The sequence below is a fragment of the Saccopteryx bilineata genome, chromosome 2 (genome assembly GCF_036850765.1).
Source record: "Saccopteryx bilineata isolate mSacBil1 chromosome 2, mSacBil1_pri_phased_curated, whole genome shotgun sequence".
Taxonomy (NCBI): Eukaryota; Metazoa; Chordata; class Mammalia; order Chiroptera; family Emballonuridae; genus Saccopteryx; species Saccopteryx bilineata.
The window spans coordinates 111,546,174-111,564,114 of record NC_089491.1 but is presented as its reverse complement, the minus strand read 5'-3'; the positions used below and the strand labels follow the sequence as shown (position 1 = coordinate 111,564,114).

Sequence of the window (17,941 nt, the reverse complement as noted above, 5' to 3'; positions counted from 1 at the left end):
TGTTCTTTTAGATGCAGGGTTAGATTATTTGAATATTTTCTTCTTAAGCTATGCCTGTAATGCTATGAACTTCCCACTCAGGACTGCTTTTGCTGTGTCCCATAGATTTTTGATTGTTGTATGTACATTTTTATTTGTTTCAAGGAAATTTTTTATTTCTTCCATGATCTCTTTGTTAACCCATTTGTTATTTTATAGCATACTGTTTAGCCTTCAAGTGTTTTTCAGTTTTTCCATTGTAGTTGATTTCTAGTTTCATGCCATTGTGGTCAGAGAAGATGCATGATATAATTTCAGTCTTCTTAAATTTATTGAGACTTGTTTTGTATCCTAATATGTGGTTTATCTTAGAAAATGTACAATGTGCACTTGGGAAGAATGTATATTCTGCGGCTTTGGGATGAAAAATTCTAAAGATATCAATTAAATCCACTTGATCTAGTATGTCATTGAAGGCCCTTTTTCTTTGTTAATTTTCTGTCTGGAGAATCTAGTCATTGATTTTAGTAGGGTTTTTAAATTCCTTACTATTATAATATTGCTGTCAGTTTCACCCTTTATGTCCATCAATATCTGCTTTATATATTTTGGTGCTCCTATATTGGGTGGACAAATATTTACAATATTTATATCCTCTTGCTGGATTGCTCCCTTTCTTGTTAGGTAGCCTTACTATAGCCATTGTTTTAAAGGCTATTTTGTCAGATATCAGTATTGCTTCCCCAGGTTATTTTCCATTTCCATTTGCATGAAATACTTTTTCTATTCCTTCAGTTTCAGTCTATGTGTATCTTTTGTTCTGAAGTGGGTCTCTTGATTGAGAGCATTTAATCCATTTACATATAAGGTTATTATTGATATATACTTATTTATTGCCATTTTAATCTTTCTCTTGATTTCTTTTTTCCTTTGCTCTTTTTATAGCAGGCCTTTTTAACAGTTCTTGCAATACTGGTTTGGTTGTTGTAATGAACTTCTTGAATCTTTTTTTATCTGGGAAGTTATTTCTCCTTTAATTTTAAACAATAGCTTTGCTGGATAAAATAGTTTTGGTTGTAGGTTCTTGTTTTGTATCACTCTGAATATTTCTTGCCAATCCCTTTTCGCCTGAAGTGTTTCTGTTGAGAAGTAGGATGTCATTCTTATGGGGGCTCCGTTGTAGGTAATTAACTGCTTTTAATATTCTTTCTTTGTCTCTTACCTTTGGCATTTTAATTATGATGTGTCTTGGTGTGGGCCTCCTTGGGTTCATTTTTAATGGGCCTTTGTGCTTCTGGACTTGTGTGACTTCTTTCAGCAATTTAGGGAAGTTTATGACTATGCTTTCTTCAAACGAGTTCTCTATCCATTGTTCATTCTATTCTCCTTCAGGAACCCCTATGGTACAGATAATTGTTTATCTTCATGTTGTCACAGATGTCTCTTAGAGTTTCCTCAGTCTTTTTGAGCCTCTTTTTTTTTTTTGCTGCTCTGCTTCTGTGCTTACATTTATCTTGTCCTCTGATTCAGTCCTCTGCTTCATCCAGCCTGCTGTTGATTCCTTGTAGTGCAGTCGTCATTTCTGATGTATTTGTCATTGCTGACTGATTCTTTTTTATGATTTCCGTATCCTTTTTGATGCTTGTTCTCTCTTTGTTTATGTTCTTATTGTGATCATCCATTGTTACTCTAAGATCCTTGAGCATCCAAATAACGATTATTTTAAATTCTGCATCTTGTAGTTTGGTTACTTTCATTAATTTAGTTCTTTTTCTGGGGATTTCTCTTGTTGATTCATTTGGATATTTCTTTGCCCATTTTGTCTGTACATTAGGTAGCTCTGCAATGACTTTGAAATTTGTTGTGGTGTCTTTATGAGGAAGATGTGCTCAGTGGTACTGACTTCCAGGCCACCTGGTTTTCTTGCTCTGGGATGCTTCTTGAGGGTTATATTTACCCCCCTGTTGTGAGTATTGAGTGTAGTTGGGCCTTTAGTGGGTGCGGTTATTCCTTCAGGCTGGCAGGCTCCAAGGGTCAATCTTGTTCACTGTGTCCTGTTGGGCGTATTTATTCTCCACAGTGTCTGGTGCCTACTGGACTCCTCTCTTGGAGGTGCCGCTTGTGAAACTAGTTGAGTCTAGCATTGGTGTGAACTGCCACCCACTACTGGTTGTGTTGGTTCTGGATCTTCTTGGGTTGGTGTCAACAGTTGTTTGTAACCCGTCGTGGCCTATCTGTGTGGAGCTACTGCTCTCTTTACTGTTTTTGGCTGGATTTTCTGTGCCTGGGCCAAACTGTGTAAAAGGATCAGCTTCCCTCTGCTGAGAGATGACAGCAGCTCTGTAAAAGCCCCAAGCTTGTAAGATTTGCCTCCACTTTTCAGCTGCTCCACCTCCTCTTGTAGCTGTCTGGTCTTCCAATAGGATCTTCTGTAGGGAGACTGTAGTGTGGGCTCAGACTGGCCTCCCCCCACCAACTCCTCTATAGGTTACAAGCTTGGGGGGTTAGGGCAGCTGAATTTGGGAATACCACATTAGTGGGACCCCCTACTTCAGGGGTCTCTTGGTCAGGAGCTGAGTACAAGGAAAGTGGCCCCTACTCCAGAGTCGAATCCCTCAACACTGCTAGATACTCCAATTCTATACAGCTCACAAAAATTCGCTTCATATGAAGCAAGAAAATATCCCCTAATTTTTGTGAGCAGTATATTTCTCCCCAGCAAGGTGAGCATCAGGTTCAGATTGGGTGGGAGCAATAGTCCTCTCTGCTTCTAGTTGGAGAGTTCCTGGTCTCAGGGAGAAAAACTGAGGGAGTCCTGCCCTGGGGCTTGTACCCCCCCCTCCCCCCGAAAGAGGCTAAGTCCCTGGACCAGTCCCAACAATACGCTCCGGGGAACCCGCACCTTGAATGTCCGTGCTCCAAGCCTCTCTCCCTTCCCTCTGTGGAACCTAGCCCATCAGTGCAAGACATCCAGCACCTGGGCCAGCTGACTGTGAGCTTCACCCTGTCCGATGCACATAAGCCACTGTGCTGGTGCTGACCACAGAAAGTGGAACTAGGCTTGGCTGGGCCCAATGTCTGATAATTCCGCCCTTCAGATACACTGCCACCAAGTCTTGTTAGGTCCTGAACCGATGCTCTGCATCTGGCCTCTGGATGTGCCAGCCTGACCAGTGGGGGTCACTGCCTGTGACTGGCCCTTAGTAACCTTCTTGGAGATACAAGCAAAGCAGAGTTTGTTACTGCCTTTCCTGGGCCCAGGTACACATGGAAATAGCAAGCCACAGACCTAGGCTGGCTTTTACCCACATTAGAACTGGGGGAAAGTCAGCAACAGGCCAAGGTTTCCTGAGATTGCCTCTGCAGCCTCTGTCTGTTTGTGTTTGACCACTGAAAAAAACCTCTGGTCTAGAGCCTGCAGCAATTCAGAGAGGGTGGTGGATATGGCTCCTACCCCATGGCCCCAGGTGTCAGTCTGTCCCGACTTTTTTCAGAGACCTCAGTAGGGTGTGACCCCTGGAGTCCAGTGGGTTTGGCCTCTGAGACCCAGAGATGTGGTTTGCCCACAGTCTGGACAGTTTCTACGGAATCTCTTGTGAGGTGGAAGTACCAGTCATAGACTTGGGAGCATGCAGGGGAAAACTCCAGCCTCGACGCCAGAAAACTGAGTCATAACGCACCCCCTGCTTCCTAGCTGACTTTTCACAACGGTCTAGTCTCCATAGTGTGGGGCAAGAGGGGTTCCCGAGGACAGGGCAGTTGCTTTCCTCCAGGCTAATGCTGCATGGAGGGGCTGCTTCACCCAAGAAAGATGGCCAGTGCAGTGTTGGGGAATGATTCAGCACAGGGGTTCCTGTGGCCGCCCCCCACAGTGTCTCTCCTTGGCCTCTTAACTTCACACTCTCTTCACACAGCTCTAGTCCTCTCAGCTCTCCCCCACCAGTAACCCGGGTGACTGTGACCAAGATTTTCTGCCCTGGCCCTTTAAGATGGCGCCTACATCTTTGAGAACTTCATCTTTTTCTCACAGACAAAAACCTTGGTTCTTTTCACTGCCAAATGCTGTGTGGGTGTCTTTTCTAGGCTCTGGGGCTCTAGGCTGGGGTGTCGGGCCTGGTGCTGAGGACCCACACCTTTCAGAGCAACTCTCCTTGCAGTGAGAGTTTCTCTAGACTCTCCACCACAGTTTGGTCATGAGAGCAGGGCAGCCCTTTCTGTGTCTCTGCCCTTCCTACCAGTCTTGGTGTGGCTTCTTCTGTGATCCTTGGTTATAGACTCCTCTTTGTTTAGTCCAAAGTTGGTTTTTTAAGATGATTGTTCTTGAATTTAGTTGTATTCAGTTTGGTCCTGGGAGGTGGCATTAGGACACCCATCTCTTCCATCGCCATCTTGGATTCTCTCTAATGTCTTGATATAAAATTCACAAATACTAGAGATGAAAGAACAAATTGTGTTACTTATTTTACTGTAGCATAAAGTTAAACCCTGGAGTTGATCTGTTTAATTATTCATCTGTTAAAATTACGTATTTAGTTCAGAAAATGAATTACCATGGTTAAATTGGGAAAGACATGGCCATTTTTGTGAAAAAAGTATATAGTTTTGTCACCTAAGGTAACTACAGAAACTTGATAGAGGCATTTAAGTTTGTGAAGGGCTATTATGTGGAAGAGACAATAGATTTACTTGTGGTTCTCTGAAGATAAAACTGTGGTAGACGTTATGGGGAACTAGATAGGTCTTATATTTAGAATGGACTTTCTAACAGCCAGACCATTATAAAAATGAAATAGAGCTTCCTCTGGACTATTAAGCACTCTGTTTTGTTATGTTTTCAGAGACTCGTAATTTTCATTCTATGGATTCTGGTACCTTATAGAATTTTTTTTTAATTCTCTATCTCATTTTAAGGTTTTGGTACTCTGTTTATATCTATCATTCAAAATGTCTTCTCCAGACTAAGTTTTCTTATCAAATATACCATCAGTCATTCTGATTGTGTTTGTCTTGAGTTATTAGTGCCCTTGGTAAAATGGGATGGTTGTATCATAAACTGTTTTCTAGTCCATCTGTTGGTACTGTTCTCTTTTATATCTAACTACCTAGACACATTCATATAACTTCTCATTTTTCATAATTTTAACTAAGTACTTTTAAATTAATTATTTAGTTATGTTTCCAGAAGACAGAGACCATACCTTAAACCAGGGGTCCCCAAACTTTTTACACAGGGGGCCAGTTCACTGTCCCTCAGACCGTTGGAGGGCCGGACTATAAAAAAAACTATGAACAAATCCCTATGCACACTGCACATATCTTATTTTAAAGTAAAAAAACAAAACAGGAACAAATCCAGTATTTAAAATAAAGAACAAGTAAATTTAAATCAACAAGCTGACCAGTATTTCAATGAGAACTATGCTCCTCTCACTGACTACCAATGAAAGAGGTGCTCCTTCCGGAAGTGCGGCAGGGGCCGGATAAATGGCCTCAGGGGGCCGCATGCGGCCTCGGGCCGTAGTTTGGGGACCCCTGCCTTAAACAATACCTGCACATAGTAAGCATATTTGAATGAATGAATTTCACTCTCTTTTTTTTTTTTACAAAGGTAACAGTGGTTCACATGGAGGTTACTTGAAGCATGCAAAACTTTCTGACTCATTGTTTTTTTCTGTACAGGAATTTCGACAGAAAGTAATGCTAGGAACTCCTTTCCTAGTTATTTGGCTGGTTGGGTTTATAGCAGACCTAAATATTGATTCTTGGCTCATTAAAGGGCTAATGTATGGTGGTGTTTGGGCTACAGTACAGTTTCTTTCAAAGTAAGTGTGCCATTTTAAATATATTTTCAACTAAACATGAAAGATAATTTGGTTCTGCTATATAAAATTAATATTTTGTGTGTTCAGAACACTTTATGTAACATGTTTGATTTTAATTTAGTGTTAAATAATTTTGGCAAATTTATATGTGAAATATTTTAGATTTTTAACATTGTTAAACTGATTTTAAAGGTGCTTTTGATGGCAATCGAGCATTACTTTTTAAGGCTAAAATACAGTTTTAAAACATTTCAACAAAAGTGGACTTGAGTTTGTTGAAGTCTAAATGTATTGTAATATGATATTGTTTATTTCTAGGTAATTATAATGCTTGAGCTTACCTTCCCATAGATTTTTTTTTTTGTCATAGACAGTATGCAAGAAAAAGGTATGATTTTAGTAGCAAGGTAGAATCTAAGCATATGAAGTAAGCTCAGGTTTTGTTTTTTTAATATTTTCTCCTCCCTCTTTTCATTTCTTTTTCTTCTGTCTTTAGATCTCATTGCCTTAAAGTTGCCCATCCAGCAAACTTAGGCAGTTGTCTATGATTCAGAACTTCCCACCTGGCTTCCATTCATACCTTTAGTACTTTGTTTTTTACCTATATTTCAAAAAAGAGTTCTGCAAATAATTTACACGGAGATGAGAATGACTTGTAGTATACCAATGTGTTAACTCTCAGGAAGAGGATTAATTCTAGGTAATTAACCTCATGTAAGTGTTTCTAGGAGCTTTGAGGGCTGTTATAAATAGGAATTCACCAAGATTTTCTGTTGAACTTAAATAGATGGTTGATCGTGCTTATGTTTGATGAAACTTATTAATACTTACGTTTCCCAAATTCTAAATGCTGTAAATAATGACCTTCGTCTCCACTAAATTAGTTCATTCTAACTGAAAGGATGTGGTGAAGACTTAACAGGAGTTTGTAGGTTAGGAGAAATAATGATGAAATATACAGAAAAACTTGAGAATTGCTTTGTGCTTACTATTCAGAATTGTAACACATCACCAGTGAATAATATGCTTAAATGATAGTTATTGAATATACTAAAGTTGAATTCTTTTTTATCCAGAGCATAAAAGTACACTGAAATTTTGAAATTGGAGAGTAAATGGGATATAATTTTAACTCTTGGTGAGTTTAAAGGTGCTTCAAAAGCTTGCTGAGTCATTTTAGCTGTGAAGTCATTGATTACTATGAAAAGTCTTGTTTTTTCAAGTTTTCCTTTATCACCATTTATCCCCCTATACCCGTGATGGCAAACCTTTTTATAAAAACCGCCCACTTTTGCAGTGCTGGTGAACCTGGTTCCTCCCGCCCACTAGTAGGCGTTCCAGCTTTCGTGGTGGGCCAATCACAGCGCCATTTGGTTGCTCTGCTACCTACTCACCATGAAAGCTGGAACACCCACTAGTGGGCGGGAGGGACCAGGTTGACCAGCACTGCAAAAGTGGGCTGTTTTTATAAGAAGTTTTGCCATCACAGCCCTATACACTCCTCCATGCCCCACCACCGGCAATCGCCACACTGTTGTAGGTATCCATGAGTTTTTTATGAAAACACTTTGGTAGTTAAGCATTCACTTTGGTAGTTAAGCATTATGTGCTTCTGGATTTTGGTTAAATCAGAGTTTACTAGCAAAATATGTGTAGTTTTATTTACATATGTAATGCTCATTTTCACAATGAATTATAGAACTTAGATTTTATAAAACTTATGTTTTACAGATCCTTTTTTGATCATTCAATGCATAGTGCATTGCCCCTTGGAATATATTTGGCAACCAAATTCTGGATGTATGTGACTTGGTTCTTCTGGTTTTGGAATGATATCCTTTGGTTATGAAGGTCATATCTAAGCAATTTTTTTTGTTATTTAAATAAATGTTTAATAATATTTTAACATTAGGACTGAACTACTCACAGTTAACAGTGAAACAATATTTCTAGAAAAATAAGTATGAACAGTATTTCTAGAACTATGTAAATACTGTTTTTAAAATGTTACATATTGAACAGATTCCTTTTGAAAACTGCTTTTAACAACATCAGTAATAATAGCTACCATTTATTGTATATTTAAAAGTCATTTTTATTAAATACTTTGTATAATTTAATATACTTCCTGTACATTAGTATTGTTATCTCCATTTTATATTTGAGAAAATTTAGGCTTAAATAGGTCAAGCTATTACCTTTGCTCAAGGCTACACAGCTAGTCTCTGGTGTAGGTGGATTCTATAACAAGTATTCTAAATCTTTCTTTTAAACTGATTTATGTTTTAGTATCAAACTGTTTTCTCTAAATATTTTCTTAATTTCACAAGTTGTTATTTTGCTATGGTAGCTAACAGTTCATTCTCTTTTTTGGCTCATGAAAAGTATGTAATGCTGTATCTTTAAATATTTGCTAAATCCAATAAATTATTTTAATGTAATATACTTTTAAAAAGTAATATAATTTCAAATTATAAATATGTGTGCACATGTGGTAGCAAAGAAGTAAGGTCAGTGCCAACTTCTGATAATTTTACGTAAGAAAAGTTCAGTCCGTAAGATAGTCTGATTTATTATAATAAAGGCACATATTTCATAAATGTTTGCTAATAAGTAATTTTTAAAACACTACCATAGCCCTGGCTGGTTGGCTCAGTGGTAGAGCATCAGCCTGGCATGTGAAAGTCCTGGGTTTGATTCCCAGTCAGGGCACACAGGAGAAGTGCCCATCTGCTTCTCTACCCTTCCCCCTCTCCTTTCTCTCTGTCTCTCTCTTCCTCTCCTGCAGCCAAGGCTCCATTGGAGCAAAGTTGATCCCGGGTGCTGAGGATGGCTCCATGGCCTCTGCCTCAGGTGATAGAATGGCTCTGCTGCAAGGGAGAAAAAAAACAAAACCCTAAACATTACCATAAAGCAGATAAGATGTGTTTTAAATGCGTGCAGTTTTCAGTGACTTGAATACTTTTAATTAATAGTTGGTTTCACTTCACAGCCTTACATGTTACAACACTGTATTCTTTTTGTTAAAGTTCTGTATTTTAATTGAAAAACTGAACATACTTATTTTATTTTTGAGAGTTAAACACAATTGTAGCTACATTTATAATTCTTATATTTTTATAGTGTATATAATTACTTTCAGAAAGTATAGTACTTTTAAAATACTTCCTCAGTATAAGTATCTAGTGAAATTTTTCCATGTACAATTCTCACTAGCTCATTTGGGCCTTGTATTATTATACGTTGACATAAATATTGTTCTTTAAGAATTTATTATTAAACTTTAGAATTATCTTATTGGTACATTTGGTCTGAGTAAAACAGATTCGCTTGTTTTCATCACCTCATCTGTTTTAAATGTATTAAAAAAGCACTGACTTCTGAAATGACTTTAGTATTCCAGACATATTTTCTAACTTTATTTCCTAAATTGGACAGTCAATTTTATGTTCAAGAGAAAAGTTAGATTTCCACCTCAAAATAATTTTAGACTGTTGTTAAACTCAATCTGTTATACATATAATTGGAGAAAAATGAAAATTAGTAAATTACCAAATACTGAAAACTTTATGCCAGACTTTTTTATATAGTATAATTTGAATTTTTTTTCTTTTCTGTATTTGAATATAGTTAAAAAAAAGAACTATGCAAGTTTCCACAGTTGTGGAGTTGAGATTTGTGAGAGGCAGATTTTGAGGGGCGGCCAGGACAATTAAGTCTATTCAACTTCCTTATTTGAATAAATCTGCCTTTAAAATGGTTGGTATATATTTATTTTTTAAATATAAGCAATAAATTGAACATGCTAATTTTTTAAATAGAAAGTGTAGGATGGGAATACTAACTTTTATACTTGTCTGGAAAGGAGGGTTGATCATAATATTGTCTCGGAGAATTCTTGAAAAGATGATTATAATATAGTTTAAGACATACCTGACATGTACTTTATTATTTATATACGACTTTTTAAATCTTCAATTTGTGTCCCAATGGGCTTTAAATATGCTTTTACATATCTGAATGTGTATGTGTGTATCTTACTCGTGGAATGTGGGATGAAATCACAAATACCTGTAAAGGTTGGTTATCAGAAATACCTTTTACATTTCTCCACGTTGTAAAATAACCATAGCTCTAGGTCCTACATGGTTTTAGACTTACATTTTTTTTGTTTTGTTTTGTTTTTCAGTATTAAGTTTCTGAAGCCAGATAGAAAAGCTCAAAAAACTTTCAGGAGAAAAAAACAACCCTGCAGGAATTGAATAGTAGAGAGCCCAGATTAATTTATAATGGACACACAAAGGATATAGACAAGAAGGAGCCATGAGGTTCATGATACGTGATAATGGTTAAGATACAGACAGAAAATAGCAGCAGCCATCAGGGACTACTATTTTTGCTAACCCCGGTTTCCTAGCTGTTGCTTCTGCCACTTCCCTCATGCTACTGTGGATTACAAATGTAATTGAAGGTGATTACACTAGTTTTAAAAAATAGCATTACAGTCAGTTTTTATTATTCACTGTCATTCAGTTCTATAATGTCACTGTGAATACACATTGCTCCTAGAGGAAAAAGAAGATTAGCTTCCTATAAACTTCTGGTCACAACATTTTTGTTAACCATTTATTGCATAACCTTTTTATAACACGTGTTTCTGTTAAAACACCAAATTTAGTATTTATTGTTGATTTGTTAACACTGAACGCATAGTCGACAGCACTATAAGCCATGCCTAAACATTATCTAATGTGTGTTTTCTCTGAAAGGCACAGCACAGGCTTCCTGCACTTAGGAACATTCGATAGCACTCCAGCACTACACTTAGAGGCCATTTTAAAAGGCAAAGTTAGCAACAAAAAGCACAAAAATTTAAAAAGTATGGCACTAAACAGACTATTAAAAAGACTTGTTTATACTGTCAAAGTGAAACGAGAAGGCAGAGGGTCATGTCACCTTGTTGGACTCAGCTGGGAATGTGTATGTCTGGTGACTCATTACTTGCTTGCCACATTATGTATATGCGTAAATGACTGCGAAGAACACTGAGTATTAATTTTGGGGCTGCAAATAAACTTTTAGTGTGTAGGCATGAGTATCAACTTTATGTTTTTCATAGTATAGCCAACTTAAATGTTTTTATGATAATGAATTTTATATTGATATAAACTATTTCTTTAAATAAGTAAGTTCTTACTCATTTTTTTTTTTTTACTATTCATTAAATGATTATCACCTCATTATACACCTTACATTTATTCAGTTCTTTTTGGCTTATAACTCTCTGAGATATTTTACTTAGTTCCAAGAACAATTATTTGAGATTAAAAAAACAAAATGCACAAATTGTAATGCTGTTTTCTAACTAATTGTTAAATTGAGGTTCTGAGAAGTTGTGTGTCTTGCTTAAAGTCACATAGGTAGGTGATTATCAAGTCTAGTGCAGAGCCCAGCCTTTTGACCTGACCTGATAGTGTATCTTCCAGTTATGCTCCGAACATAATTTTAAACCTTCCTGTAAAACAATTTGGCAACCTCTAGGAAGAGCTTTAAAATTACTCTGATTTCTTAATCATTTATAAGTAAGTAATCAGGGGTAAAGTCAAAGATTTATTTACTAGTATATTTATCATAGTATTATTGTAATAGGGAAAAATGGAAACATTCTAAATATCCAACCTTAATACAGGAGTGTTTTATCAGTTACACTACATATGGTATGGAATAAAATAGCTATTAAAATGCTTTTTTAAATACTTAATGGTATGGGCTGTTGCTTAGAATATAATAGATGAGAAATACTAAATTATATGTGCAGAGTGATTCAAATTTTAAAATACACAAAGGATATGAACTAGAAGTGAGCACATGTAATTTTGGCAGTGATTATCTCTGGGTGTTAGATTCCCACTGATTTTATTTTGTTCCTTATTCTTTTACTTATTTGAAAATTTTATTGCCTGTGCTTCTTTTATAATAATCAATTCTAAAATTCACTGTTATAAGCCAGTACAGCCAACTGTGGTTGGCACTACTTTGAAATACTGACAATAGGTTATTAGAAATTTTTGTGTCTAAAAATAAATTGCTTTCAAGTTCAACTAAGTTTTTAAACTAAGATAAATATGAAGAACTTAGAGCCTGCGGTAATTATGCACATAAAAATGAAGAATGTGCATTAATTATTGTTTTCACCATTTTCTTCTATGCATTTCCTCTTAAGCACATTTTTTTCTAGTTTTCTCTTAAGACTTCTTCAGTTTTCTGTGTATCTTTCCTAGATATCTTTCTAGTATCCTTTAAGTTTTTTTAATATCTTCCTTTAGATAACCAATTACAACCTACAGTATTGCTATAAATATAGTATATATTTTTTTGTACACATGTGCACAGTTCTCTGAAGTCAGTAATTATGATCTTTAAGTTCTTATGTGTATTTGACCACAGTGTATAATGAATGATGTGATGGGAGGGGTGGGATCTTCCTTTTTGCTTATTAAAGAAGTCCCTGCTCTAATACACCTTACCCTCACTCAATTGCCAGGTTTTTTTTTTTTTAATTAAATAAAAAAATTTTTTCCAAGTGAGAGGAGGAGAGATAGAGAAATACACTCTCTCATGTGCCCCAACCAGGATCCACCCGGCAATACCCCATCTGGGGCTTATGCTCTGCCTATCTGGGGCCATGCTTGCAACTGCACTATTTTTTAGCGTCTTAGTCTGAGTCTCCATGGAGCCATCCTCAGCACCTGCAGCTAGTGTGCTCAAATCAATCAAACCATGGCTGCGGGAGGGAAAGAGAGAGAGGGAGAGAGAAAGAAGAAGAGAAGGGCTGGAGAAGTAGATGGTCACTTCTCCTGTGTGCCCTGACTGGGAATCGAACCTGGAATATCCATACACTGGGCTGATGCTCTACCACTGAGCCAACCAGCCAGAGATAATTGCAGTTTTAGCCTTGATATTCCTGGTGTACAAATAATGGTCACCTCCCTTGGTCCTCACATGGCAGGAAGAAAGCAAGAAAGCTTGATCTCTCTTTTTTCTTCTTATACACCTTTCTGTCATGTTGGGGTCTCACCTTTATGACCTTATTTAACTTTAGTTACTTCCTGAAGACCCTATTTTCAAATATAGTCACATTAGAGGTTAAGGCTACAACATACTAAGGAGGGGCATACTATTCAGACCATAGAGGATTGAATTTTGAGTTTGTCTTCTTGTCTATAGTTTTCATACTACTTATATAGGTAGGGTGGGATTAAGAAATCCCTGGGCAGCCTGCTTCACTAGAACCCACTTCTCTCCTTGAACTTCAGTTTGAACTTGGTGGTATATTGTGGCTCTTCCATTTCTAAAGTTGTTCTGGTATTTCGTAGGGCAGTTGATTTGATTTGCTGTTTTTGGTTTATTTTGTTGGGTATTATGGTGAATTACAACTTCAGTTCACAGCAGGCACTAGAATAACATTCAGATAGATTAAAGAGTTAAAGGTAAAAAAAGATTCCATAAACATTTCATAAACATGGATGACATATTTTTTATCTCTTACTGAAAGACTGTTTAAGCATAAAAGCATAAATAAAGTTAAGACAATAAAATAACACTTCTTTTGCCTCTAAAATTGGCAACATCTTTTTCATAACTCATTGCTTATGCAAATGTAGTAATCAACCATTATGTGTTGCTAGTGGGATTATAAATTGGTTTATCTGTTTGGAAATATATGACAGTGTAAAATATTTATATATTAAGCCTTAATAATATTCATACCCAAGATACTGTTTTTACATTTTATAACCTAGTACATGCTTTTGAGCACTTTGGGGAAGCAGAATAGCATTGAAAATAAGAGCCTGGGTTTTAATATCTACTCTATCTCCGAATCACTCTAACTGTAGGCTACTTAAACTCTGCCTTGGATTCGTTATCTATAATGTGAGGATAGCAGGATTTATCATAGAGCTCTTGTGTAGCTTAAATGGCACATAGTTGGTAACTAATGGTGACTAATAAGTGTTATTTTTATTTTATTGATGTTAATAAATACACTATGATCCCAGTTGTGATAAAATGCACTGTGCCAAAAATAATTTATCTCTGGATTGTGGGATTATTATTTTTGTCTTTATACTTGATACTTTGTAGTGTTTTCTGATTTTTATCAGGAATAAAGGTTGTTTTGAACTTTTACAAAAAACCATGACATTGTAGAGAGTGACTCTGAATTTTAAAATTCCAGTAAATTTTAAAAATCAGCTAGGCTGACCTATTGCTAAAACTAAGTACAAACTACCATTTGAAGATATCTCTACTGCTAAAGAACAACCCAAAAAATTCTTTGTTCATTTAGTATTTAATTCCTTTTAAATCTGTGTTTTTTTCAAATATATCTCAAATTATATCTCTTTCAAATCTGTAGTCATTGAGCTGGTAGTTACTCCCTTGCAAATTTCATCCAGGCTATAAGAATCTGACCTGCTTATTTACATGTTAGCACTTTTTTGAAACTGTAGTAGTTTAGTAAAGGTACTACCCCTGAAAAATGCCAGGTTTCAGCATTCTTTGCACATAGATTTACCCAGCTTTATTCTCAGGAGATTTTTAGCTGTTGAAACAGCTGAAAATTTGACTTTCTATTTACTCCTCTATACTGGCACATTTTCTGAAATAAAGATGGTGAAAGTTGGGAGAAATGGAGTGGAGAAAGAAAAATTACTTTCAGGTAATAATAGTTAACTCTTTTTTTTCTCCTGTATTTTATGTGGTTATTTAGTGTTTTGCTATTTACCAAACACATAGGATTATTTTATTCAAGATCCTGTTCTTACCTGACCAGGTAGTGGCACAGTGGATAGAGCATCCACCTGGGATGCTGAGGGACCGAGGTTTGAAACCCCCAGGGTTGCCAGCTTGAACGGCGAGGTCACTGGCTTAAACATAGGGTTGCTGGCTTGAGCGTGGAATCATAGTCATGACCCCATGGTCGCTGGCTTAAGCCGCAAGATCTCTGGCTTGAAGCCCAAAGTTGCTAGTTTGAGCAAAGGGTCACTGGCTCAGCTGGAGCCCTTCCACCCACCTGTTAAAGGCACGTATGAGAAACAACCAATGAAAAACTAAGGTGTTGCAACTATGAGTTGATGCCTCTCATCTCTCTGCCTTCCTGTGTGTCTCATCTCTTGCTTAAAGAAAAATAAAAGCTGTTCTTTTTCTGTGCTTTGTAAGAAATGTGAACAGTATATATCTGTGATAATGTCCAAAAATCTTATAAAATTGTTATATGATACTTCTACCTATATAAATTTTTTTTTTTTTTATTATTTTTCTGAAGCTGGAAACGGGGAGAGACAGTCAGACAGACTCCCACATGCGCCCGACCGGGATCCACCCGGCACGCCCACCAGGGGCGACGCTCTGCCCACCAGGGGGCGATGCTCTGCCCCTGGGGGGGGGGGGGTCGCTCTGCCGCGACCAGAGCCACTCTAGCGCCCGGGGCAGAGGCCAAGGAGCCATCCCCAGCACCCGAAGTCTTTGATTAGTTATTTTTATAAATGCCTAGTACATTTTTTAATATTTTCATTAGATAGGAAAATGTGACCATAGAAACTATTTGTTTTAAGCAACTTTAAAAACCTTTTCTAAAGTTAAGGTCAGCCTGACCTGTGGTGGCGCAGTGGGATAAAGCGTCGACCTGGAACACTGAGGTTGCCGGTTCGAAACCCTGGGCTTGCCTGGTCAAGGCACATATGGGAGTTGATGCTTCCTCCTCCTCCCCTTTCTCTCTCTCTCTCTCTCTCTCTCTCTCTCTTCCTTCTCTCTAAAAATCAATAAATAAAATATTAAAAAAAAATAAATAAAGTTAAGGTCACCTTGAATGTTTTAAAAAAAAAACAATGGAGAGAATTTGAAAGCAGTCTTTAAAGTGGTAGCTTTCTAAAGATTTTCATACATATAAATAAAGTAATACGTTAATAGCTTTGAACATAAGAAATTCCTCATTTTTGTCCAAAGGAATAATTATTTTAAAATGATACATTCATTGAATGTTTAGTGTATTCACTGACTTTAAAACGTGTCAGATAAACCTACATGATTTATAGTTTTATAAAGAATTGCCCTGCTGGGTAGCACAGTTGGTTAGATAGAGCATCATCCCCCTATGCAAAGTTGTGGGTTTGATCCTCAGTCAGGGCACATACAAGAATCAACCAATGAATACATATAAATGGAATAAAAGTTAGTGTTTCTCTCTCTCTTCCTCTCTAAAATTAAGTATTATAAGAATATATTTGAAGTTTATAAAGAATTCACATTTTTATTTTTTATACTTAGTTATGAACATATATCTTTTCATGTAATAGATAAACCAGCTTGTATAGTAGATGTAATAATCTGTTTTCATGTAATAAATAAAACAGCTTTAGATAGTAGATGTAATTTATTTTGATGTCATATGTAAGCCAGCTTGTATTTTTTATTGGTAGGTGGATTTTTGTGGTAAAATTTTATGGATTATAAATTTACCTATAAGATGAACTCATTTATCATGGCCTTTTTAGATTCCTTAACTTTAGTTACATCTCAACTTTTTATTTATCCATCTTCCATTTCTTGCCAATAGTGTTGCACTTTTCTACAATTTCGGGAAATCTTGGAAGTCAGACCCAGGGATAATTAAAGCAACAGAAGAACAAAAGAAAAAGGTAGCAGGACACAATCTAACTAGTCACATGTGTTTCACTGCCAGATTATTGGTAGTTATAGCAGACATTAGAGAACAAAGTAAGAAACTGTTTAGAATTTAAAGAAGTTTCAAACCAAACTGAGATGTATAGTTGGTGCTCTTCTGCTTGTCCTAACACTTCTATGACATTTTATAATGTTATATTTCTCTTATTTATAAGGCTAGTGATTGCAATATGGGTTGAATACAGTATTTTAAACATCTCTATAAACCTTCAAATAATATGCATTCAGTAAATATTCGTTGAATGACTAGAAATTGGAAGATCAATAAATTGGTTGATAGTATAGATCTGTCATCCCAGTAACTGAAATTTTTGTATATATGATCCAGGGCACCCCTCACCTGTAACACTGGTACTTAGGAAACCAAATTTATAATCTAAAGATGTCATGTAAGTAGAGAATTGGACTTATTTTAAGTGCTATTTTATCCAGTTTTTATAAACAAAACAAATCCTGATGAATTCTCTCTGCCTACAATAGGGTAAAACACTAGCGTGCTTTTATGACCTCCCCTCTGTCCAGGCTAGAGATTGCTACTCTTATGTTACAGATCTTCAGACAGTATTGCTGATAATTGGTTAGTGAGGTTTTCTTAGTCCTAATCTAATTCTGAAGATTCAGGATTTAGGTTTATTTTCATGTCTTAATCAAAGCCTATACAGACCAGCTCTAAGGGTAGGTAACTTAGTTTCATTCTCAGACGAATATTCCCATAACTAAGTTTACGGTTGCCTTTTCATATATCCAAGAAATAAAATTCCTATATTCATACTGTGATGAACCAGCAGAAGTAGAGATTTTTTTTTGAGATGAAAACATTAGTTAATTAAAAGTTAATATTATGTTTATTAATTGATATTGATGGCATAATAGTTGGTGAACATTGTTCAGTTTTGAATAAAATATATATATTTTTTAATTCACAGACAATAGTTGAACTTGCAGAGACAGGAAGCCTGGACCTCAGTATATTCTGCAGTACCTGTTTGGTAGTATTTTTTCCTTCACTCTTCTATCTATCCTCTTCCCTGGCAGTGGCATAGCATAGGTGTGGGGAGCAAAGAGAACAGTTTCTTTTGCTGAGCACATTTCACACCTTTCAGAAAAGTGAAAGATGGTAAAACAATGTCTTCTTCCCAGTGTGCTTATTCCCCCTGGTGGTAGAACTTGACTATAGTTTTGATTCAGAGATGCTATTTATTTGTATTCATTCTTACTCTCTTTCTCTCTTAAAATGTAACTTAACAAATAGAAAACTAAGTAATAAAGTCTTTAAAATCAAAGATGATTAGGATGATCGCTAATACTGTATTTTTCTAACTACATCAGTCTGTATTACAATGTTTATGCACCTTTGAGCACTATTTTTCTATGATATTAAAAATTGTCATAAC

General features: G+C 36.3%; 1 protein-coding gene across 1 annotated transcript in view; it reads left to right on the top strand.

The window, feature by feature from the left end:
- Nucleotides 1-17,941, top strand: part of ZDHHC17 (zinc finger DHHC-type palmitoyltransferase 17) — a 102,596-nt gene that overhangs the window by 67,949 nt on the left and 16,706 nt on the right. Inside the window, exons 9-12 of the mRNA XM_066257633.1 lie at nucleotides 5,659-5,801; nucleotides 7,533-7,635; nucleotides 16,379-16,501; nucleotides 17,474-17,536. Coding sequence (XP_066113730.1) covers nucleotides 5,659-5,801; nucleotides 7,533-7,635; nucleotides 16,379-16,501; nucleotides 17,474-17,536 — 432 coding nt within the window. The remainder of the gene's footprint in view (nucleotides 1-5,658; nucleotides 5,802-7,532; nucleotides 7,636-16,378; nucleotides 16,502-17,473; nucleotides 17,537-17,941) is intronic.